The following is a 25,064-nucleotide window of genomic DNA, read 5'->3' as shown; positions in this document are numbered from 1 at the left end:
ACTATTAACTCCATAGGGAGAGAGAATAACCCCTCTCTGCGCTGTCCGAACTGAGTTGCTGACCAGCTTCGTTACGATTCATTACGAAATTTCGCGCTGTGAGCGAAAGACTGGATCTGAATTTCGAGGGAGAGCGGAGGACTTGTTCGCGGCTTCTGGCGGAAATTACCCACGGCCTAAAGGAGGACTGATTCATCGGCATCGTCGATTTGAGATTTTTACATTCTGATTTTTGTTTCTGTTTGAAGAAACAAAACAATTATTCGGGACCTTGGACTGCCATCGCGCTTTACACATGCATATGCAGATGAGTGAGTACAGTTGGACTGAGCTCTGTTAAATATCAAATCGTTTGGAGGAAAATTGCACCAACGGTTCATGGCAATTTCAAATGTACTGGTTTAGAGACTAAGTTTGGGGGTTCTCACTTCTATTATTGAAGTATTGAGGGTTTGATATCTGTTTTGACACATGTGAACGAGATTTGTAATGAGAGAACTGATAATCAAAGACCTGGTTTAAGGAAACCTGTCACAGTTGCTAGGCGACAGGAGCGGTGGGCGGGAACAGCTGGTGATGTAAACAGGAAATCCTCCATATTTTAGAGCGTCTCGTTTAACAATATTCACTTCGACCTTACTGGACTTCGAAGGATTCAGCTCTGAATTGGGACTCAATTATAGTGTAACTTTCCTCTTGTTGCAGTAAAACTAACAGATGAATCTCACTGTTTCTCCTGTTTCACGAGATGTAAATATTGTCCATCCTGAACATCTGAATGTAGACATAAACAAATGAGTGATGAGGATGTGTTAACATGCAAATGTGTTCATGTTTTATAAACAAACAAACAAAGGAACAGTAAACAGGAGTATGACATTTTCACAGAGACAAAAAAAAAAAACCAAAAAAAAAAAAATGTTTTAATGTCCACACTCCAGCCATTCACTATCAAGCATTTAGACGGAGGAAATAAAGACACGTTAATTCTGAAACAGCAGCAGAAGATGATGATATTATTTCAGTGGGATAATGAGAGTCCAACAGCCTTTACTAACATTAGAAATGGACTTCAGGGGAATAAAGCATGATATGAGCACTTTAATATCTTTATCTCGTCTCTGTTGTGAATGTCTGTCGTGTCTCCTCCTCAACACCAGGGATCTCGGCTCTCAGAGGAGGAATAAAGTTTTCAAACCCTCCTCTCAACACAATGGGTGCTTCTCAATATCCCTCCTCGTTTCCATGCTCCTCCATCCTCCATCATATGACCCAGAAACCGATTCCCTTCAATTCTCTAATTGCAATCGAGGAGTGAGGAGTGAGGAGTGGATGAGTGAGGAGTGGAGGAGTGAGGATCGAGGAGCGAGGAGTGAGGAGTGAGGATCGAGGAGTGAGGATCGAGGAGTGAGGAGTGAAGGAGTGGAGGAGTGAGGAGCGAGGAGTGAACAGTGAGGAGTGAGGATCAAGGATCAAGGAGTGAGGATCGAGGAGTGAGGATCGAGGAGTGAACAGTGAGGAGTGAACAGTGAGGAGTGAGGATCAAGGAGTGAGGATCGAGGAGTGAGGATCGAGGAGTGAACAGTGAGGATCGAAGAGTGGAGGAGTGAGGATTAAGGAGTGAAGAGTGAGGATCAAGGAGTGAGGATCGAGGAGTGAGGATCAAGGAGTGAGGATTAAGGAGAGAGGAGTGAGGATCGAGGAGTGAACAGTGAGGATCGAGGAGTGGAGGAGTGAGGAGTGGAGGAGTGAGGAGTTGAGGAGTGAGTGAGGAGTCGAGGAACGAGGAGTTGAGAAACGAGGAGTGAGGAGTCGAGGAGCGAGGAGTGAGGAGTCGAGGAACGAGGAGCGATGAGTCGTGGAGCGATGAGTGAGGAGAGAGGAGCGAGGATCGAGGAGTCGAGGAGCGAGGATCGAGGAGTGAGGAGCGAGGATGCACAGGTGTCTCCTATGCAGAAGTGTTTTATTGACTAAACGTGACGCACATATCAATTCTAGTTAGTTGATTTCATCTAAGGCTGTGGCTGAAGTCAGTTGTAGTTCTTGTGTTTCTGCTCGTCTCTTTTTCTGTTCTCTTCTTTTCCGGTGATTCTGCTTGTTAACAGGCTTATTAAGGCTGAAATGACTCCATATTTAATATACACAGATTTTGTGGCTCAGATAAGGTCCAGTTCTGGTTTTATTAATTTTTTTGCTCTTGGCTGACATGTGGCATTGCTATGGCCTGCTTGTGGTCCAGATCTGGCAAACAGGAGTGAGCCAACCAAGGGCCGTCATTCCACACTACATGTGGGCCAGATCATCATTCCACATGTGCCAGATGTGGGCCGGATCTGGGAAGTCACAATGTTGCTATGTGGGTACTGCAGCATGAACAAATAACTAATGATTTTTGCAACAAAAAATGAATCAATCAAAAACTATTATGTATCTGTTTTATACGTTTTATATACATTCATAAACATTTGTAATCATTGTATTTTGTGAATCATATGTGGGGGAGACTTTGAGTGTGCTGAAGTTAGACTGAAATGTATATGCAGTATATGGGCCGGGACCATGCGGAAGATGCGCTCGCCAAGGGCGGCTGCCCTGAGTGCGACCTGATGGATCTCCCCACACTGCGGGCTCGCCTTGCCATCTTCGCCGAGGACGACCCCGCCCCTCACGCTCTCTCTCCACCTTTGCTTGAGCCGCGCAAGAAAAAGCTCCGCTCGCAAAGGATGCCTGAGCGGACTGAGACGAGCGATGTCACGCCAGGTCAGTCCCCGCGTGCTTCGCTCTCTCTGGATGATTCTCCCTCACCAGTCCAGTTCACTGTGCGAGCGGCAGGTCTCGTCTCCTTTGGGGCTTCGGACGACGAGGAGGACAAAGATGACAGCTTTTCTCTCGCTGCATCTGACTGCGACGACTGGACGGGCTCTACTTCCGGCCCCCCGCCGTCGACCCAAGCCGGCGCTACAGCGAGTTTGGACGCCGTGTTCCGCGTTCTCTCCAGAGCCGTCGAAGACCTCGACATCGAGTGGTCTTCCCCTGAGGAGCCTGCACGCAGCAGGCTCGATGAGTGGTTCCTGCAGGGGCGCCGACAGGCCCCTCAACAGAGACCAGCCCCGTTCTTCCCTGAAGTTCATGACGAGCTCTCTAAGTCATGGAAAGCTCCACACTCAGCTCGCTTGAAGCACTCCTTTTCTCCGATGAGACGATGCCTCCCCTGGAAGAAGCGGTGGCCGCCCACCTCTGCCCGCCCTCTGCTGCCGGATGGAAGTCCAATGCTTCTCATCCGTCGAAGCCCTGCGGCATTGCGTCAGCTCTCGCCGGTCGCGCATACGCCGCCGCCGGCCAAGCTGCTTCAGCGCTTCACACCCAGGGCTGTTTTACAAGTATTTCAGGCCAAACTTCTCCGCTCTATGGACGAGTCTGGCCCTGACCCTGAGGCTTTCAAGGACCTCCGCAGCGCCACAGACCTGGCCCTGCGAGCCACTAAATCGACAGCCCAGTTCATCGGCCGCAGCATGGCGAACCTGACTGTTCTTGAGTGACACCTCTGGCTCACGCTGATGGAGATGAAAGACTCGGACAAGGCGGCCTTTCTCGACGGACCGATCTCCTCTGGTGGATTATTCGGGCCGGCAGTTAAAGGTTTCGCCGAGCGCTTCACTGAGGCTCAAAAGGCATTGCAGGCTATGCACCACTTTTTGCCCAAACGCTCCAGCTCCGCATCGAGCCGCCAGAAGAAGGCGGCGCCGCCGCCGCAGGTAAAGGCAGCACCGACGGCCACTCAGTCCCGGCCGGCGACTGAAGTTAGTCACCGCTCTCGCTCCGCTAGGCGCCGACAGTTCCCTGAGAGGTGGGGACCCCGACCCAAGATTGCGTTGGACCCAGAGCCTCGCAAGTCTTCCTAACAACAGGGAGAAAAAGGGTGAGTTCGAGTCCCGCCGAGGCCGGACCGACCTCCCCCAAGTTTTTCAAACATTTCCCGGTTCCCTCCTTTCAGGCGACCGAAAATGTCTACACATGTGCCGGTTACAAAACTCGCTCACCTGCAAACAAACGCCGATTTTACGGCGACACACACAAAGCACGAAAAGAGTCCTTTTCTGTATGTGTCACCTGTAGGTCACGTGCCCGTGACTATGTGTGCACCCCTACACATAAGCACTGTTACCACAGTCTCAAATATTTCCCCAGCTCAGGCTGGAAGTCACATAAATGTAGTGCGCGTGTCTGCTATCATCCACGCACCCCTGCACATAAGCACTGTCCACACAGTCACAAATGTCTCACGCGGAAAAATTTATAAAAGTAGCAAGCGTGCCTGTTTTACAACACGCACCCCTACACACAAACACTGTCAACTCGACACTCACTCTCCCCCTACCAGCGCGGGAGAGATATTAAACGTAGATCCTGTGCCCACTCTTCAGCACGCACAGCTACACATAAAAACTGTTCCCGCACCCTTAGAATGCCTGGGTCTGAGGATAAATTTTTACAAGAGCACACTATCCCCCAGACAGAACATTTCCTTTCTGGGTATAGTAATAGACTCTATACATATGAAAGCGCGCCTCTCTGCGGAGCACGCGCTCTCTGTTCGGCGCCTCGCGGCATCTTCCAGAGATGCTTATGAGTCTAAGGGCCTTCACTGCCCCTTAAGCCTTGTTTATACTCGACGCAGCCGCAAGATCGCGAGGCGCGCGCGGCAAAAATGACGTCATTGCGGAGTGGGCGGTCTCGCGCGTTGGGTTCGCAAGACCCAATTTCGCCTGGCGGTGTGCACGGCACTTTTTGTAACATCGCGCGCGGCGCCGCATCCGAAGATGAACGATTTCGAGGCGACTTTGTCCGAGCTGGTACGTTTGTACCAGCATGGTTATGATCCTTCCATGCGGGACCATAGAGACAGTCAGATGGCACAGAATTCCTGGAGGGAAATTGCGAAGACGTTGGGGAAGGAAGACGTATTTTGTCGAAAAGTTTGGAAAAATCTTCGAGACAAATTTGTCAAAGCCAAGAAAAAAGTCCATGGAAGAAGCGGTGACCCAGGTGGATACAAAAACAATCCGCCAATATTAAACGAACTAAGTTGGCTGTCCCAGTATGTAAAGCACCGTGAAACCGATTCCAATATGGAATTCCAAGTTGAGGTGAGCAATATTTTTAATTACCTTTTCTCTTTTAAAAGTTAAGGAATTTAACTAGTATTTTTTTGGTAATTTAATTTTGTTTTGACGTAAAAAGGCGTAATATTGTATGATAGGCCTATGTTGTATAACGTAATTACTTAATTAAAAGTTAAGTTGTATGTTTAATTTTTAAGTTATTAGCAAAGTAATACTTTTACTGTGTTGAACATGTAAGTATATAGTAATGTGCCTGAGGAACTTGAATACATTGTGTTTACATAGGCATTCTATATTTCTGTAGCATTGTGTTTTTTAAAATACTTTTTATTGATTTTTTTTACTTATTGCCTTTTTAAGGAGGAAGATAACACCAGAGATGATCATATCTCCATGGCCACACAGTCACCTGGAACATCTGCTTCACCTCCAGAGACAACAACTTCGGACAGCTCCTCACCAGTTACGCCATCACCACCCCCCATCTCTCCACTTCCTATAACATTGCATATTCCACCATCTCCTACGCCATCTTTGTCCTCCCTACAAACACCATCACCGAGAGGCAATCCACAGCATCCCTTCCAGTCGCCATGTCCTTTATCCCGTAAAAGAAAACGGAGCACTGAAGATGTCCTGCTAAAAAGACTGGAGAGGCTGGACGAAGAGAGACAAAGTGCCATGCAGCAGGACAATGAGGACTACAGGTTTACATTAGTTTTAGCTGACATGCTTGCAAAAGTGGACCCAAGGAAGAAGCTTGATGTAAAGTTCAAGCTGAATCAGGTCCTTTTTGATGCACTGAGGGACAACGATGCATAGACTTTGTTTGCCATTACACACATTACAAAGTACTTAAAAATTTGTAAACAGAAACGTTTTTTTTTATCTATTGTGTATTATTTAAAATTCTAATTCATTTACAAAAGAGATTTGTATTTATAGTTTGCTGTGAAATAAAAACAAAAACTAAAGATTTTATTTTGTGTTTGTCTTCATAAATAGAAGTGCTGCAGTACACTGATGGTGACAGACAGTGATTAACCTCATTCTTTTGTCTCTATACACAAAAACATTTGCATTGATGGCAACCATTAAAAGCCTCTCATTTTGTGAAAAGAAACATTTGCATTGATGACGACCATTAAAAGCCTCTCATTTTGTGAATAGAAACACATTTCCATTAATCACCCAGTTTGCACTTGTCTAAAGTAACTGCTTATATTTACAATAGAAGTTAGCCCGGCTGATAAAATTACAGTTTAACACTCTTCAATAAGGCTCCAGTTGTTTTAACTACTTTGGATGCAGTGAAAGAACAAGAAGCCTATACTGCATGTATTACCTTTTTTATATGAATTTCAGCAATTACAAACTCATTTACTGTAAATGCAATATTAACAAAAAATAAAAACTATTTTCATTAACATTTCCAAAGAGTAAAAAGGTAACGCATGTTTGAATGACATTACATTTATGAAATGTTTAAATATCAATAGGGTTTTATGTATATCTTCTCACCACTATATTTTTTGTTATTTTAAATCGATCATTGATTGTTACATGAGCATTTTGATACAGTTTATATAACAAGAATGAAAACACAACATGTATAATATGTGTTATTGCTTTATTAAAATTAAAATTAGTATAATAAAGGACAAAACAAACACAAGACAACAACACTGTTCAATAACTCTGTTGCTAGTTCGCAACTTTACTGTAAACAGCCCCTTCTGACAACAGATTCCTGCCATGGTACAAGTCCCTGTTGTGTTTGAAAAAATGACTTCAGGTCATTTCTCACTGCAACGGCAGCCCGGGATGCTCGTGCAGTTGACATCCTTCCTGCAGCAAGCAAGTTGCTGTCCCCAGAAACAAGCCTTCTCCATTCTCCTGGCATCTGTTCCCCAATTGCTGATGTACCGTCGGCAAAATTTGGAGGAATGTACTTGGATGCAGGGTTAACATGTTGTGAAGAGCCACACAAGCCTTCACAACATCCACAGCCTTTTCCGGATGAAACTCCATTGGCCGCCCTAGAATCCTCCAGCGTGCCGCAAGGATACCAAAAGAGTTCTCGATGACTCGTCTGGCCCGCGAGTGTCTATAATTGTAGACTTTACGGGCTTCATCCAAGTTGGCACCTGTAAAACAAACAATTTAACAGATTTAAGATAATGTTCTTTCTTACATTATTCACAATCATATCAAATACATGTTATATTAATTAATGTGGCACAATTTGTTTTTACCTGGATATGGGCGCATCAGGTTCACATGGAGTGGAAATGCAGCATCTCCTAGGAACACATGTGGAAGTTTGATGTTGGTGCCTGGCAGGTTTTCAGGTCGTGGGAGTTCAAGAGTGCCATTAAGAAGTCTTGAACCATAAATGCTGTCCTTGAAAATCCCACCATCGCTTTCACGTCCGTAAGAGCCAATGTCCACCATAGTAAAACAATACCTGGCATCACAGACTGCCATTAGAACAATTGAGTGGGTGCCTTTATAGTTATAAAAGTCACTTCCAGCATTTGGGGGTGCCTTGATTAGGATGTGTTTCCCATCCACACACCCCAAACAGTTGGGAAAGTTCCACACTCTCCAAAACTCATGCTTGATGTCAAGCCACTCGTTGCCTTTTGGTGGAGACACAAAATCGCCTTTTAATGCAGTCCATATTGCTTGGCAGACCTCACTCACCACCACTGAAACTGTGGTTGATCCCAATTTGTAGCTTGAGGCAACACATTTTTGGGCACTTCCAGATGCCAGTATGCGCAACGTGACTGCCAGTCTTTCTTGCAAACTTACTGGGCTGGTGTGGGTTCTTTTATGGTCCAAATACGGTCGGATACGATGTAGCAAGTCGTCGAACCGCTGAGCAGACATTCTAAAATAGCCAAAGTGCATTTGCTCGTCCATTGCACGCATTTCTTTAACAAGTACACTGTACTCTCCATCTATTTGCCTGGTGGCGTTTAATGGGCGGACATACCATCTTCTTCTCTTTCGTCTTTTAGTTAAAGCTAACAAACACAATAACTCTTCTTCAGCATTCAGCTTGTACATGTCCACGCGAGACGCCATGTTTTCCCTACCGTTTTTCCGGCAAACTACTTCTTCACTGCTGTTTCCCGGTGGTTAAGAGGTAAATTACTCTGAGTCGCCCCCTGTCGTTTCAAAGAATAACACAACGGCGCGCGCGTCAAGTATAAATGCCTCGTCAGTCTGGTGACTCGCGCTCTTGCGGCTGCGTCGAGTATAAACAAGGCTTTAGGCATCAGAGCTCATTCCACTAGAGGCATGGCCTCGTCTTGGGCTTGGTCGAGTGGACTACACATGAAGGATATCTGTGCGGCGGCCGGCTGGGCCTCGCGCCAGGGCGCAAATTGCCCTGATTGGACCGCGCGTCTGAGCCGCCCTGTCATAGGTTCATGCAGTTGCTGCAGCAAAGCCAATGACCGCGCTCACCGCTCATCTGTGTGTGCTGTGCAGCTACACTGCGTTTAAAAAATGTTGGCTTCATATTCTCGAGAAAAGGAGTTTTTCCCATAGCGTAAGCTACTTACGCAATAGTCGTTCCCTCTTCTCAGGGAACCGAGGTTACGTTAGTAACCGAGACGTTTCTCTGGTAATGCAGTTTTCCTGTTCAGCAAATATAAGAACTGAAAGTCTTTGTCAAGGGCAGAGAAGATGACTGAGAAGATGAATCAAGACCTTCGTTTGGTCCATTGTCTCTTCCTCCTATGTCTTATATAAAATAAATAAATAATAGATCTCTTGACAGAATAACTGGTGTCTGTTTCCATGAAATCAAACAACAGGGGAAAGCAAGATTTTTAAATCTACAATATCATATTTAATCCAGAGATGTACTGATACTGACACAGATGTAAAAAATACAAATATTCTACACTTGTTTTCCTGATTTGAATAGATGTGCGAAAATACACACATACAGAGGAAGTAAAATATGAAAATTTGTTCTAGAGAAATAATCAAATGATGTGATGAGCTGAATGAGGGATGAGAGCAGATATAATATTCATGTAGTTTAAAGTTGCAGACAGAAACATCAGACTCAGGACAGAAACACACAACCTCTAAAGTAACATTTTCATTCTTCAAATAACTTACAATAAGACTTTGAGATGTTAATACTGTCTGATTGTACATCGTGTTTTGCTGCTAAAATGTTTTTAGTACATGATCATGTTTTACTCTGAAGATGAAAATGTGAGTTTTTGAGTTTTTCAATGTGTTTCTTCCTCAGAAATGGACCAAACTCTGTATTTCATTCTTCTTCTCATTGGTGAGTTTGTTTGTTGTTTTATTTATGGTTTATAGTTTAATCAGGTTTGACCCTGTTATGAAAAGTATTAAATCAAACGCTCTCTTTCACAGCTCTCTGCTCCGTATCTGAATGTGTTCAGCGTCAGTATCACTTTATAAATGAGAGGAAGACCTGGACTGAAGCTCAGAGATTCTGCAGAGAGAATTACACAGATCTGGCCACCGTTGACAACATGAACGACATGAACGAGCTGAAGAAGAGTGTGAATGATGGAGGTGTTCAGTATGTCTGGATTGGGCTGAAGAGGACGAGTGTTGATAAATGGCAGTGGTCTTCAGGTGAACCTGCGCTCTATCTGAACTGGGGACCTTATCAACCTGATGGCAGAGATGAGTGTGCTTTCATGAGAAATGGAGAATGGCATGATTTGCTATGTAGTGATACAAGGCATTTCATTTGCAACAACAGTGAGTACAAACAATGTAAAAACGATTTATTTAACAAGATTTTAAATAAAATTGAAAGGCATCAATAGTAAACATTATAATTAATGTAAATGAAAAACATCAAAATGTAGTATTTTCCAAGGCAAATATACTACCTGAAATGTTAACAGAAAAAAATAACAGAAAGAGAAATATCTAATTATAATCTACCAACCCTTAAGCCGATGCACACATGTTCACCGACAGCCGGTTAATGACCGTTGCGGTCCAATTTTACCTCCAACGAAATTCTGTCAGTGTCAGAAGATTTGACTTACCGTCAAATTGTCTTCATTTTTCAAGAAAAGCCATGACCAAAATGAACGTAAGAGATTTTCTCTGCCACTTTTTTTATCATGTTCGTACAGTCTGACAAGCAACAATCGTAAAGGACAGTGTGCATTTAGTTTAAAAAGCTCATTTAATCGTTCAATAGTGCAGGCATGTCTGATGCTTTCACCACTGTGATTGATTCAAATTGATAAAAAAATTATAAATGCACCGCATACGCACTGCAAATGGAGTATGTGTGAAACGGGCGCAGATGGGAGTTTTACTTACTCAAACATGTTCTGAGGGCAGAAAGGAAAATGATTGGTTTACAGATTCAACCAATGAAACTGAAGCAAGGGCGGGGTTTAGACGTTTGATTTTGAGGTGCGTTGCGGTGCGGAGGGATTCTTGAGGAATAGTCGGAAAAGACAGATGTTCGTGGGAGAACGCATTTATTGCAAGGTAAGTGAATTTACTACTATATGTTGTTACAATTCCACATCCTCTAACGTTTACTAAGATAATAAGCGAACATTTAAAAATGCACAGAACTAATAATCATCGTCTAAATATCGTATTGTGCATTTTTTCATCAGTCGACCAAAACAAAGCTGCTTATGGGGTAACTGGTGTAAAACATGCTTTTCCAATGCTACCTCGCTGTCTGTTAAATTGATATGCGAGAACAGAACTCGTTCAAATTTTCCGCGATATTTCAACGGTCAAAAAGATACATCTCCCGCCTTAGCGCTGCTCTCAGGGCAGGAGTACTCAATAGATTCAAATCACTTTTATTTTTAGTGTAATACGCGCTGCTCTCAGGGCAGGAGTGTTCAATAGATTCAAATCGCTTTTATTTGAGTGTATTACGCGCTGCTCTCAGGGCAGGAGTACTCAATAGATTCAAATCACTTTTATTTTTAGTGTATTACGCGCTGCTCTCAGGGAAGGAGTGTTCAATAGATTCAAATCGCTGTTATTTTTAGTGTATTACGTGCTGCTCTCAGGGCAGGAGTACTCAATAGATTCAAATCGCTGTTATTTTTAGTGTATTACTTTCAGGGCAGGAGTACTCAATAGATTCAAATCACTTTTATTTTTAGTGCATTATGCGCTGTTCTGAGGACAGGAGTACTCTACATTCAAATCACTTTTATTTTTAGTGTATTGCGCTGCTCTCAGGGCAGGAGTACTCAATAGATTCAAATCACAGTTATTTTTTGTGTATTACGTGCTGCTCTCAGGGCAGGAGTACTCAATAGATTCAAATCGCTGTTATTTTAGTGTATTACGAGCTGCTCTCAGGGCAGGAGTAGCCTACTCAATAGATTCATATCGCTTTTATTTTAGTGTATTACGCGCTGCTCTCAGGGCAGGAGTACTCAATAGATTCAAATCGCAGTTATTTTAGTGTATTACGCGCTGCTCTCAGGACAGGTGTACTCAATAGATTCAAATCGCTTTTATTTTTAGTGTATTACGCGCTGCTCTCAGGGCAGGAGTACTCAATAGATTCAAATCGCTGTTATTTTTAGTGTATTACGCGCTGCTCTCAGGGCAGGAGTACTCAATAGATTCAAATCACAGTTATTTTTAGTGTATTACGCGCTGCTCTCAGGGCAGGAGTACTCAATAGATTCAAATCGCTGTTATTTTTAGTGTATTACGCGCTGCTCTCAGGGCAGGAGTACTCAATAGATTCAAATCGCTTTTATTTTTAGTGTATTACGCGCTGCTCTCAGGGCAGGAGTACTCAATAGATTCAAATCGCTGTTATTTTTAGTGTATTACGCGCTGCTCTCGTCAGGAGTACTCAATAGATTCAAATCGCTTTTATTTTAGTGTATTACGCGCTGCTCTCAGGGCAGGAGTACTCAATAGATTCAAATCACTTTTATTTTTAGTGTATTACGCGCTGCTCTCAGGGCAGGAGTGTTCAATAGATTCAAATCGCTGTTATTATTAGTGTATTACGCGCTGCTCTCAGGGCAGGAGTACTCAATAGATTCAAATCGCTGTTATTTTTATTGTATTACTTTCAGGGCAGGAGTACTCAATAGATTCAAATCACTTTTATTTTTAGTGCATTATGCGCTGTTCTGAGGACAGGAGTACTCAATAGATTCAAATCACTTTTATTTTTAGTGTATTGCGCTGCTCTCAGGGCAGGAGTACTCAATAGATTCAAATCGCTGTTATTTTAGTGTATTACGAGCTGCTCTCAGGGCAGGAGTACTCAATAGATTCAAATCGCTGTTATTTTAGTTTATTACGCGCTACTCTCAGGGCAGGGGTATAGATTCAAATCGCTGTTATTTTAGTGTATTACGCGCTGCTCTCAGGGCAGGAGTACTCAAAAGATTCAAATCGCTATTATTTTAGTGTATTACGCGCTGCTCTCAGGGCAGGGGTATAGATTCAAATCGCTTTTATTTTAGTGTATTACGAGCTGCTCTCAGGGCAGGAGTACTCAATAGATTCAAATCGCTGTTATTTTAGTGTTACGCGCTGCTCTCAGAGCAGGAGTACTCAATAGATTCAAATCACAGTTATTTTTAGTGTATTACGCGCTGCTCTCAGGGCAGGAGTACTCAATAGATTCAAATCGCTGTTATTTTAGTGTATTACGCGCTGCTCTCAGGGCAGGAGTACTCAATAGATTCAAATCGCTGTTATGTTTATACGCGCTGCTCTCAGGGCAGGAGTACTCAATATATTCAAATCACTGTTATGTTTAGTGTATTACGCGCTGCTCTCAGGGCAGGAGTACTCAATAGATTCAAATCGCTGTTATGTTTAGTGTATTACGCGCTGCTCTCAGGGCAGGAGTACTCAATAGATTCAAATCGCTGTTATATTTAGTGTATTACGCGCTGCTCTCGTCAGGAGTACTCAATAGATTCAAATCGCAGTTATTTTTAGTGTATTACGCGCTGCTCTCGTCAGGAGTACTCAATAGATTCAAATCGCTGTTATTTTTAGTGTATTACGCGCTGCTCTCAGGGCAGGAGTACTCAATAGATTCAAATCGCTGTTATTTTTAGTGTATTACTTTCAGGGCAGGAGTACTCAATAGATTCAAATCACTTTTATTTTTAGTGTACTACGCGCTGCTCTCAGGGCAGGAGTACTCAATAGATTCAAATCACTTTTATTTTTAGTGTATTACGCGCTGCTCTCAGGGCAGGAGTACTCAATAGATTCAAATCGCTGTTATTTTAGTGTATTACGCGCTACTCTCAGGGCAGGGGTATAGATTCAAATCGCTGTTATTTTAGTGTATTACGCGCTGCTCTCAGGGCAGGAGTACTCAAAAGATTCAAATCGCTATTATTTTAGTGTATTACGCGCTGCTCTCAGGGCAGGGGTATAGATTCAAATCGCTTTTATTTTAGTGTATTACGAGCTGCTCTCAGGGCAGGAGTACTCAATAGATTCAAATCGCTGTTATTTTAGTGTATTACGAATACGCGCTACTCTCAGGGCAGGGGTATAGATTCAAATCGCTGTTATTTTAGTGTATTACGCGCTGCTCTCAGGGCAGGAGTACTCAAAAGATTCAAATCGCTATTATTTTAGTGTATTACGCGCTGCTCTCAGGGCAGGGGTATAGATTCAAATCGCTTTTATTTTAGTGTATTACGCGCTGTTCTCAGGACAGGAGTACTCTAGATTCAAATCGCTTTTATTTTTAGTGTATTACGCGCTTCTCTCAGGGCAGGAGTACTCAATAGATTCAAATCACTTTTATTTTAGTGTTACGCGCTGCTCTCAGAGCAGGAGTACTCAATAGATTCAAATCACAGTTATTTTTAGTGTATTACGCGCTGCTCTCAGGGCAGGAGTACTCAATAGATTCAAATCGCTGTTATTTTAGTGTATTACGCGCTGCTCTCAGGGCAGGAGTACTCAATAGATTCAAATCGCTGTTATGTTTAGTGTATTACGCGCTGCTCTCAGGGCAGGAGTACTCAATAGATTCAAATCACTGTTATGTTTAGTGTATTACGTGCTGCTCTCAGGGCAGGAGTACTCAATAGATTCAAATCGCTGTTATTTTAGTGTATTACGCGCTGCTCTCAGGGCAGGAGTACTCAATAGATTCAAATCGCTGTTATGTTTATACGCGCTGCTCTCAGGGCAGGAGTACTCAATAGATTCAAATCACTGTTATGTTTAGTGTATTACGCGCTGCTCTCAGGGCAGGATTACTCAATAGATTCAAATCGCTGTTATGTTTAGTGTATTACGCGCTGCTCTCAGGGCAGGAGTACTCAATAGATTCAAATCGCTGTTATGTTTAGTGTATTACGCGCTGCTCTCAGGGCAGGAGTACTCAATAGATTCAAATCGCTGTTCTTTTAGTGCAATACTCCATGCTGTCAGGGAAGGAGTACTCAAGAGATTCTAATTGCTTTGCATTTACCTAGAAATGAGGTCCTGTAATATTCCTGTATTGCAGGAATATACAGTAGTATTGATACTATGTGCTGCAATAATTTTCAATACACTAAGCTCAGTTCTAGAATAATTATATTTTTCTCTATAACTAATCATTGTTAATTCTTAAAAAAACAAAACAAAAAAAAAAAACATCACTCATAAAAACATTCAGTAAACATGGCTGTCAGCTCCTATTCTTCATTCTTCAGGGCATCACTTTTGTAAAACTAAAGCAAAGTTGTCCCACAATACCAAAATATACAGTACAAAATACTCTTTTTTTCTGTTTATGTTTTTGCTGGTTTTATAGTCTAGTAAATCTATAGCCCTACACATTTTTAAGGGTAGGCTATATTTGATTCTTTTTAATCGTTTTGTTGTTACATAAGTAGACCATTTCTTTTTGGTCTATTATTAACTTGTTATTTTATCTCATTCTTCAGTTACCTGAAAGAGCTGGCAGAAACTGGATGAATAAAAGGAGCCAACACTGAAGATGCCTGATGCTACCCAGTCTATGATTAAGGCCTGGATGCAAAGATGGAGAGCGTTTGGTTCCACCTGATACAAGCACACAATCTCAGTGTTGACTTTGTGATGCATAAATGTGATTGCAAAATGTGGATCTATGTTCAAATAGTTAATTTTCCACTGAGTATTGCGGAGAAACAAAGACTTTTAATATCAGGGTTCCTAGGCAATTTGGAAAAGTTTGGCATTTGATTAGAGTAATTTCCAAGTATGGAAAAAATATTTTAGTTTCTATACTTTTCCCACCATTCTGTTTTCTAAAATATAAACTTAAGATTTTCGAAAAATGCATTTATCAAAAGCAGATTGAATTCATGTCAAAAGTTAAGTGATCATTTAGAGATTGTTTGTCTTCATGATAAGCGAGTCTCTTTTGAATATCACTAAATTAATGTGCATTTACCCCTCTACCAGCAACAGATAAAGGAGCAGACTACCATTTAACTTAGTGGTCATGCAACATCAAACCACACAGGTTATAAAGCATTTTAGGTTTCTTCTCATCCTGTTAGTGCTTATCACTTCCAGAAAACTTTTGTACTGATTGTACTGTATGCCAAAAATATAATGTTTTATGAATCATTAATGTTTAATATGGTTAGAAAAATCTAGAGTATTGCAATTTTAAGTCTGTGTGGAAAAGTGTAAGATTGAAAATAATTAAAGATATTTGAAAATGAACAAAAACATTTTCTTTTACGGTTTCAATTCCCCTTTCTTACCCCAGGGTACCATTTGGAGTTCCTAAAGGCAGAGGTGCTGATAGTGCTCAAGGCCTGTAGGTCAAAATGTGTGTACTTCGGGGGTCTGCGAATTGTCACACCTTTTACAATGGGGGAAATTGTAATTTTCTGATGAGTCGATTTGAACGTCTCACATTTGGGTTACAGACACATGGTCAAGGAAGGCATCAAAGATTATAACAGTTTCTCTGTCCCTTTTATTCTCTGGCTCTCTTCCTTTGTCTCTTTCTACACCCTCTCCCTCTCTTTATATCTCTCAGGTAACACTTTACATATATGGGGGGTACAATTAATGGTATTTTGGGATGGGATACGTTTTTATCATCACATCTATTTTGTAACTTTAAGTGTAACCATATATAGTGTCATTAAACCCTTTCAATTACATTTAAAGTGCTAACTAGTTTTGATTAGGTATAGACTTTGAAGTGCTACCTATTGCAAAACAATATCGTCACTCTATAGCAGCAATCTGCCACATATTTAGCTGTTGTTACAACTTGTAACTGCGCTTATTTCCATTGTTGATATAAGTAGCAGTGGGTGGTAATAGTCAAGAAATCTACAGTTTTCCACCATCTTACTGATAACGTTTCTTTCGGCAGTCTAGCAGCCTGAACCCCTGTAGGAAATACATCCTTACAAAAGTATGGAATTTTAAAATGGATAATAATAACAACGTTTCTTTAGTCATTCGGCAGTCTTGCAGCCTGAACCTCTGTAGGAAATCCATCCTTACAAAAGTATGGAATTTTGATTTCATTTAATGACTGAACAAAGATGTATTGTAAATAACTAGTAGTTTACTAATTATATTTTTATTGAACTTTCTTTTGGTCCAATTTTGCAACAAAATAATCAATTCAAGCATAATTATGACTTTCCTTTTTTATAGTATTACAAAACATTTCCAGTGAATTAAATGTATAAAACAGAAACATATCACAAAAAAATGCATAGCAAAGATGTAGCCTATCATTAAACTGTTGTACTTTTAACTAGCTCATATCATTATTCTTAGAGGTTTTTAATTGCTTTATTATTTTTCTTTTAGACGGGTGTCATTGAACTTGAATGGGCTTCCTGTTAAACCAGGCCCAACGCTACGGGTCGCCTGGTCAAATGTCTGTCAGTTCCTCCTTAAATTCTCCAGAAGTGTAGGTCTTCCTGCAAAAGAATTACATAAAGATGTTGGTTTCAATGTAAGCTGATAGTCATAAAAAAACAAAACGTAAAATATATTTCACCTGAAAGCTTCAGTTGTGGATATTGCACAATGAACATCCTCATTTTAAAATATTTCCTGGACTATTTCTTTTGTGGAGTAAACTTGGTGCGAGGGACATTAATGAAACCTTATTGTAACGTGGTACCAATGTAAACAAATAAAATTACTTGTAAAAATATTAAGATCTTTAAGCTAAAATACATTTATAATGCCCTCAAAACAGCACTAAGGACACAGTTATATTGTCACATGCTTATCACAGTTAGTGCATGTTGAAGTCAATTTGAATCGGAGTACTACTGCCCTGAGAGCAGCGCGTAATACACTAAAATAAAAGCGATATGAATCTATTGAGTACTCCTGCCCTGAGAGCAGCGCGTAGTACACAAAAATAAAAGCGATTTGAATCTATTGAGTACTCCTGCCCTGAGAGCAGCGCGTAATACACTAAAATAAAAGCAATTTGAATCTATTGAGTACTCCTGCCCTGAGAGCAGCGCGTAATACACTAAAAATAACTGCGATTTGAATCTATTGAGTACTCCTGCCCTAAGATCAGCACGTAATACACTAAAATAAAAGCGATTTGAATCTATTGAGTACTCCTGCCCTGAGAGCAGCGCGTAGTACACAAAAATAAAAGCGATTTGAATCTATTGAGTACTCCTGCTCTGAGAGCAGCGCGTAATACACTAAAATAAGAGCAATTTGAATCTATTGAGTACTCCTGCCCTGAGAGCAGCGCGTAATACACAAAAAATAACTGTGATTTGAATCTATTGAGTACTCCTGCCCTTAGAGCAGCGCGTAATACACTAAAATAACTGCGATTTGAATCTATTGAGTACTCCTGCCCTGAGAGCAGTGCGTAATACACTAAAATAATTGCGATTTGAATCTATTGAGTACTCCTGCCCTGAGATCAGCACGTAATACACTAAAATAAAAGCGATTTGAATCTATTGAGTACTCCTGCCCTGAGAGCAGCGCGTAGCACACAAAAATAAAAGCGATTTGAATCTATTGAGTACTCCTGCCCTGAGAGCAGCGCGTAATACACTAAAATAAAAGCAATTTGAATCTATTGAGTACTCCTGCCCTGAGAGCAGCGCGTAATACACTAAAAATAACTGCGATTTGAATCTATTGAGTACTCCTGCCCTGATATCAGCACGTAATACACTAAAATAAAAGCGATTTGAATCTATTGAGTACTCCTGCCCTGAGAGCAGCGCGTAGCACACAAAAATAAAAGCGATTTGAATCTATTGAGTACTCCTGCCCTGAGAGTAGCGCGTAATACACTAAAAATAACTGCGATTTGAATCTATTGAGTACTCCTGCCCTGAGATCAGCACGTAATACACTAAAATAAAAGCGATTTGAATCTATTGAGTACTCCTGCCCTGAGAGCAGCGCGTAGCACACAAAAATAAAAGCGATTTGAATCTATTGAGTACTCCTGCCCTGAGAGCAGCGCGTAATACACTAAAATAAAAGCAATTTGAATCTATTGAGTACTCCTGCCCTGAGAGCAGCGCGTAATACACTAAAAATAAAAGTGATTTGAATCTATTGAGTACTGCTGCCCAGAGAGCAGCGCGTAATACACTAAAAATAAAAGTGAATTGAATCTATTAAGTACTCCTGCCCTGAGAGCAGCTCGTAATACACTAAAAATAAAAGTGATTTGAATCTATTGAGTACTCTTGCCCTGAGAGCAGCGCGTAATACACTAAAAATAACTGCGATTTGAATCTATTGAGTACTCCTGCCCTGAGAGCAGCGCGTAATACACAAAAATAAAAGCGATTTGAATCTATTGAGTACTCCTGCCCTGAGAGCAGCGCGTAATACACTAAAATAACAGTGATTTGAATCTATTGAGTACTCCTGCCCTGAGAGCAGCGCGTAATACACTAAAAATAACAGCGATTTGAATCTATTGAGTACTCCTGCCCTGAGAGCAGCGCGTAATACACTAAAAATAAGTGATTTGAATCTATTGAGTACTCCTGCCCTGAGAGCAGCGCGTAATACACAAAAATAAAAGCGATTTGAATCTATTGAGTACTCCTGCCCTGAGAGCAGCGCGTAATACACTAAAATAACAGCGATTTGAATCTATTGAGTACTCTTGCCCTGAGAGCAGCGCGTAATACACTAAAAATAACAGCGATTTGAATCTATTGAGTACTCCTGCCCTGAGAGCAGCGCGTAATACACTAAAAATAACAGCGATTTGAATCTATTGAGTACTCCTGCCCTGAGAGCAGCGCATAATACACTAAAAATAACAGCGATTTGAATCTATTGAGTACTCCTGCCCTGAGAGCAGCGCGTAATACACTTAAAATAACAGCGATTTGAATCTATTGAGTACTCCTGCCCTGAGAGCAGCGCGTAATACACTAAAAATAAAAGTGATTTAAATCTATTGAGTACTCCTTCCCTGAGAGCAGCGCGTAATACACAAAAATAACTGCGATTTGAATCTATTGAGTACTCCTGCCCTGAGAGTAGCGCGTAATACACTAAAAATAACTGTGATTTGAATCTGAGTACTCCTGCCCTAAGATCAGCACGTAATACACTAAAATAAAAGCGATTTGAATCTATTGAGTACTCCTGCCCTGAAAGCAGCGCGTAATACACTAAAATAACAGCGATTTGAATCTATTGAGTACTCCTGCCCTGAGAGCAGCGCGTAATACACTAAAATAAAAGCGATTTGAATCTATTGAGTACACCTGTCCTGAGAGCAGCGCGTAATACACTAAAATAAAAGCGATTTGAATCTATTGAGTAATCCTGCCCTGAGAGCAGCGTGTAATACACTAAAAATAACAGCGATTTGAATCTATTGAGTACTCCTGCCCTGAGCACTGCAAAAAATGCTGTTCTTACTTAGTATTTTTGTGTTGTTTCCAGTCCAAAAATCTAAAAATTCTTAAATCAAGAAGTATTTACTAGAGAAGTAAAACTACATAAGAAATTATTTTTTGTTTTCAGATAAACAGTAAGTAACTTAAGTAATTTTTGCTTAAAACAAGCTAAATTATCTGCCAGTGCAGTAAGAAAAAAAAACTTAATTCAAAAAAACTTAATAAAAACATAATCTTAAAACAAGATTATTTTTCTTACTGCACTGGCAGATAATTTAGCTTGTTTTAAGCAAAAATAACTTAATATACTTTCTGTTTATCTGAAAACAAACTATAATTTCTTATGTAGTTTTACTTCTCTAGTAAATGCTTCTTGATTTAAGAATTTTTAGATTTTTGGACTGGAAACAACACAAAAATACTAAGTAAGAAAAGCATTTTTTGCAGTGAGAGCATCGCGTAATACACTAAAAATAACTGCGATTTGAATCTATTGAGTACTCCTGCCCTGAGAGCAGCGCGTAATACACTAAAATAAAAGCAATTTGAATCTATTGAGTACTCCTGCCCTGAGAGCAGCGTGTAATACACTAAAAATAAAAGTGATTTGAATCTATTGAGTACTCCTGCCCTGAGAGCAGCGCGTAATACACTAAAAATAAAAGTGATTTGAATCTAGAGTACTCCTGTCCTGAGAACAGCGCATAATACACTAAAAATAAAAGTGATTTGAATCTATTGAGTACTCCTGCCCTGAAAGTAATACACTAAAAATAAAAGTGATTTGAATCTAGTGAGTACTCCTGCCCTGAGAGCAGCGCGTAATGCACAAAAATAAAAGCAATTTGAATCTATGGAGTACTCCTGCCCTGAGAACAGCGCGTAATACACTTAAAATAACAGCGATTTGAATCTATTGAGTACTCCTGCCCTGAGAGCAGCGCGTAATACACTAAAAATAAAAGTGATTTGAATCTATTGAACACTCCTGCCCTGAGAGCAGCGCGTAATACACTGAAAATAAAAGTGATTTCAATCTATCTACTCATGCCCTGAGAGCAGCGCGTAATACACAAAAATAAAAGCGATTTGAATCTATACTCCTGCCCTAAGAGCAGCGCGTAATACACTAAAATAACAGCAATTTGAATCTATTGAGTACTCCTGCCCTGAGAGCAGCGCGTAATACACTAAAAATAAAAGCGATTTGAATCTATACTCCTGCCCTAAGAGCAGCGCGTAATACACTAAAATAACAGCAATTTGAATCTATTGAGTACTCCTGCCCTGAGAGCAGCGCGTAATACACTAAAAATAAAAGTGATTTGAATCTATTGAGTACACCTGCCCTGAGAGCAGCGCTAAGGCGGGAGATGTATCTTTTTGACCGTTGAAATATCGCGGAAAATTTGAACGAGTTCTGTTCTCGCATATCAATTTAACAGACAGCGAGGTAGCATTGGAAAAGCATGTTTTACACCAGTTACCCCATAAGCAGCTTTGTTTTGGTCGACTGATGAAACAGTCAAATCAAAATGCATACAGTACGATATTTAGACGATGATTATATTAGTTCTGTGCATTTTTAAATGTTCACTTATTATCTTAGCAAACGTTAGAGGATGTTGAATTGTAACAAAATATAGTAGTAAATTCACTTACCTTGCAATAAATGCGTTCTCCCACGAACATCTGTCTTTTATTCCGACTATTCCTCAAGAATCCCTCCGTCCGCACCGCAACGCACCTCAAAATCAAACGTCTAAACCCCGCCCTTGCTTCAGTTTCATTGGTTGAATCTGTAAACCAATCATTTTCCTTTCTGCCCTCAGAACATGTTTGAGTAAGTAAAACTCCCATCTGCGAAACGGGCGTAAGAATGATGAATAAACTGATTCATGAATCTGTTTCCATGTGTTTTTCTTAAAGTGAACACAGGACTCGTCTTTGTCAATCAGACGAAGAAATGGAGACACGCTCAGAGTTACTGCAGACAGAATCACACTGATCTGGTCAGTGTGAGGAACCAGAATGAGAGTCAACAGATTCAGAAGTTCATCAATGATAGTCACATATCTAATGATGTCTGGATCGGTCTGTTCAGAGACCCATGGCAGTGGTCAGATCAGAGTAACTCCTCATTCAGATACTGGAGGTCTGATCAACCTGATAATGATGGAGGAAATGAAAACTGTACAGTGATCGAACCAAACGCTCAGGGTCAATGGCATGACATCTCTTGCATTAACCGATTTCCTTTTGTGTGTCATGAAGGTGAGCAGATCCTCACAAACACACACAATCCATCCATCACCTCCAGATATCTTAAAGTTCACGCTACATGTCTGACATGACAGATTCCTCCACAGTGTTTGTTCTGCATGTTGTTTTTGATCAGTCTCTCTCTAGTTTTTGCTTGTGGTTTGTTTTGTGTCCAGATAAACTGATTCTGATCAAAGAGAATCTGACGTGGCCTGAAGCTCTGAGACACTGCAGACAGAATTATACAGATCTGGTCTCGGTTCATTCAGAAGAGATGCAGCGTCGTGTGATGAATGTGGTTAAACGTGCGTCTACTGAGGCGGTGTGGTTGGGTTTACACAACTACTGCCAAATGAACATGTGGCTCTGGTTGAGCGGAGAGATCGTGTGCTATCAGAACTGGGCTCCAGGGAACGGAACGACACCGGAAAACTGCAGCCTTACGAAGAGAAAAGGAGCAGTTCAGTCTGGAGGAGATCAGCGCTGGATCAGCCTTCCTGAGACTCACAAACTCAACTTCATCTGCAGCAGATCTTAGGAGTGAGAAGACGTCAATGTTTGTGTGTTTACTTACATTCACTGTTTTCATTCTTTATTTTTCTTATTTACTTACATGGGTTTAATTCGTTTTTTGGTAATTTCTGAGTGAATCTTCTAATTATTTTTTAATAGTCTGTAATATTACTCTGTGTTAATTATCATAACATAATGTGATCTTATTAAAGTTTTCTGACATCAATGAATATTCTTTAGATGTCTAAAATACTAACACAATATATGTGTGTTTTAAGACTCTTTTTGCATATCTGGTGTGTTTATGTGTCTATATGTTTTTCACTAATCTTATATGTATCAATAACTGTTGAATATGATTCTGTGAGCAGCAGCTCTTAAGAATAATCATTATTTGTGTCTCAGCAGAATAAAATCTGGTTTATTCTTAGAAAGGCAGAAGTGAAGTGATGTCACAATAAACTGTCAATTAAATGTAATAAATATGTAAAATGTATATTTGATTGTTGGTGTGTTTGGTTGATATTTAGGAGATGATGTCACTTACAAAACATGCAAATTTAATTTTCCTGGAATAAACTAGTGGTGTGAATCTTTGGGTCGACAGCGAATCGATTTGATTCATGATTCATAGGTTTTCGATTCAAGAGCAATTTTCACAAATTCAGAATGATTAGATTCGAGACGATTCACAATGCGATACAATTCAATTAATGATTCGATTCTGAATTTCTAAAGTGCATTCATAAAATTGTTTCAATGCTTCCCTTAATGCATCTTATTCATGGTGTGAATCACACAGAAACCTTCAGTGGGTCAAAGAGTCAAAATCAAAACCCTTTTTTCCATTGATAGATCATGTTAGTACTTCATGATGATACATCACTTTATTTTATTAGCCAGACTTCTAAATGTCTAATAATTGGAACCTGTATTTGTCCAAAAAGCTTCTTGTTTATTATCTTCTTTTTTGTAAAAACAAACCACTTGAGTTTTTGCCACTGATAGTTCAAAACTCCATTTATTAGCCCAATTTCAATGGTCCGACTTTGGTTACGTTTGATGTTACAACCCATTATTGCCCGTAATCTGCATACAGTGGTCTCATATCTTCCTTTATTTGCTGAAAAAGTTGATCATTATGTTGAACAATGTCTTACAGCATACACTACCTTGTGGTGTACCATTATCTATTGTATATATTTTCAAACAAGGTGTTCCCACTCTTACATGCTCCATACTATCAAATAAGAAACTCATTATCCAATTATCCATACTTCCTTCAACACCCACGTTTTTCTACTTAATCAAAAGCTCTAGCCTGGATGCCAGCCGAACTTAGCCTCGCCCACAACATTTTTAGGTCGGGAAGTTCAGTCTGGACTTGATCCGTTGTGGAGCTATTATGCCCGAACAAAAGTTGTTCGGACCAATCAAATTGTCAGGGCGGGCTTTATACGATGATGGACAGATGATCAACAGTAACGTAATCATCCACGTCACCAAAGAGCGCTTGGGTTGAATTCGTTCACAACAAAGATGACTGCCGCTGGAGAATTGAGATTTCACGAGTTCACACTTACAAATAAGTCAGATAGAATAAATGCATATTTGACGTGCTGTCTGAGGAGAGGGCTCCGGGATCGGTATTCGGCCTGAACCCAAAGCACTCCCCCCGTATTCCTGGCTGTGGAAGAACAAGCCGAGAGTGAGTGGAGGGATGCTGAAAACTGTCAAGGAATGTTAGGTGAGTTGACAGAGTGAATAAATATATGCTTCCTCTCATGCTGATAGGGTAGACCTGTTAATTGTTTGATGACAAGTTGATTGGATTGATTATTTGAACGTGCTCCTCCCGAACTTTGTTTATGAAACATCATGTGTAGATGATGTAAGCCTCATGTCTTTCCTTGATCTTTTTCCGTACGTCAGCATTAAACCAAGGCTTTTGGTTTGGAAAAACATGGACAGTATGTACTGGAACACATATGGAGGAGCACCAGCTGATATAGTCACTGACAAACTCAGTATAATCATGAATATTGTCTTTGGCCTCCTTGAAGATGTTCATATCCATGGCCTCCAGACAACCCTGAAGGCTGGCCATAGCACTGTCAGTCCAAACATTAACAGTGTGAGTGGTGGCAGAGGTAGCCTTTAACCTGTTTATGTATATGAACTTAAGTAGAATAGCAACGTAATCAGACTTCCCAAAATGTGGATTCAGCTGCGTATGCATTTATTAGGTTACAGTAGTAGTGATCCAGTGTTTTATTAC

At 40.7% G+C, this 25,064-nt stretch overlaps 1 protein-coding gene across 3 annotated transcripts in view; it reads left to right on the top strand.

The window, feature by feature from the left end:
* Nucleotides 1-23,282, top strand: part of LOC309493254 (C-type mannose receptor 2-like) — a 185,800-nt gene extending 162,518 nt beyond the window's left edge. Inside the window, exons 1-5 of one of the 3 annotated variants that reach the window (XM_082162418.1) lie at nucleotides 9,151-9,237; nucleotides 9,403-9,441; nucleotides 9,534-9,890; nucleotides 21,941-22,285; nucleotides 22,450-23,282. In XM_082162418.1, the coding sequence (XP_082018544.1) occupies nucleotides 9,405-9,441; nucleotides 9,534-9,890; nucleotides 21,941-22,285; nucleotides 22,450-22,811 (1,101 nt within the window). In that variant the 5' untranslated portion in view covers nucleotides 9,151-9,237; nucleotides 9,403-9,404 and the 3' untranslated portion in view covers nucleotides 22,812-23,282. Of the gene's footprint in view, nucleotides 1-9,150; nucleotides 9,238-9,402; nucleotides 9,442-9,533; nucleotides 9,891-21,940; nucleotides 22,286-22,449 lie in introns of those variants that run through there. The other 2 variants (XM_082162419.1, XM_082162417.1) reach the window with 2 other exon arrangements.
* Nucleotides 23,283-25,064: the final 1,782 nt, after the last annotated feature.

This window comes from Leuciscus leuciscus, assembly GCF_965113295.1.
Source record: "Leuciscus leuciscus genome assembly, chromosome: 2".
NCBI classification, from domain to species: domain Eukaryota; kingdom Metazoa; phylum Chordata; class Actinopteri; order Cypriniformes; family Leuciscidae; genus Leuciscus; species Leuciscus leuciscus.
The sequence above is the reverse complement of the archived record's forward strand: the minus strand, read 5'-3'. Positions and strand labels throughout refer to the sequence as shown.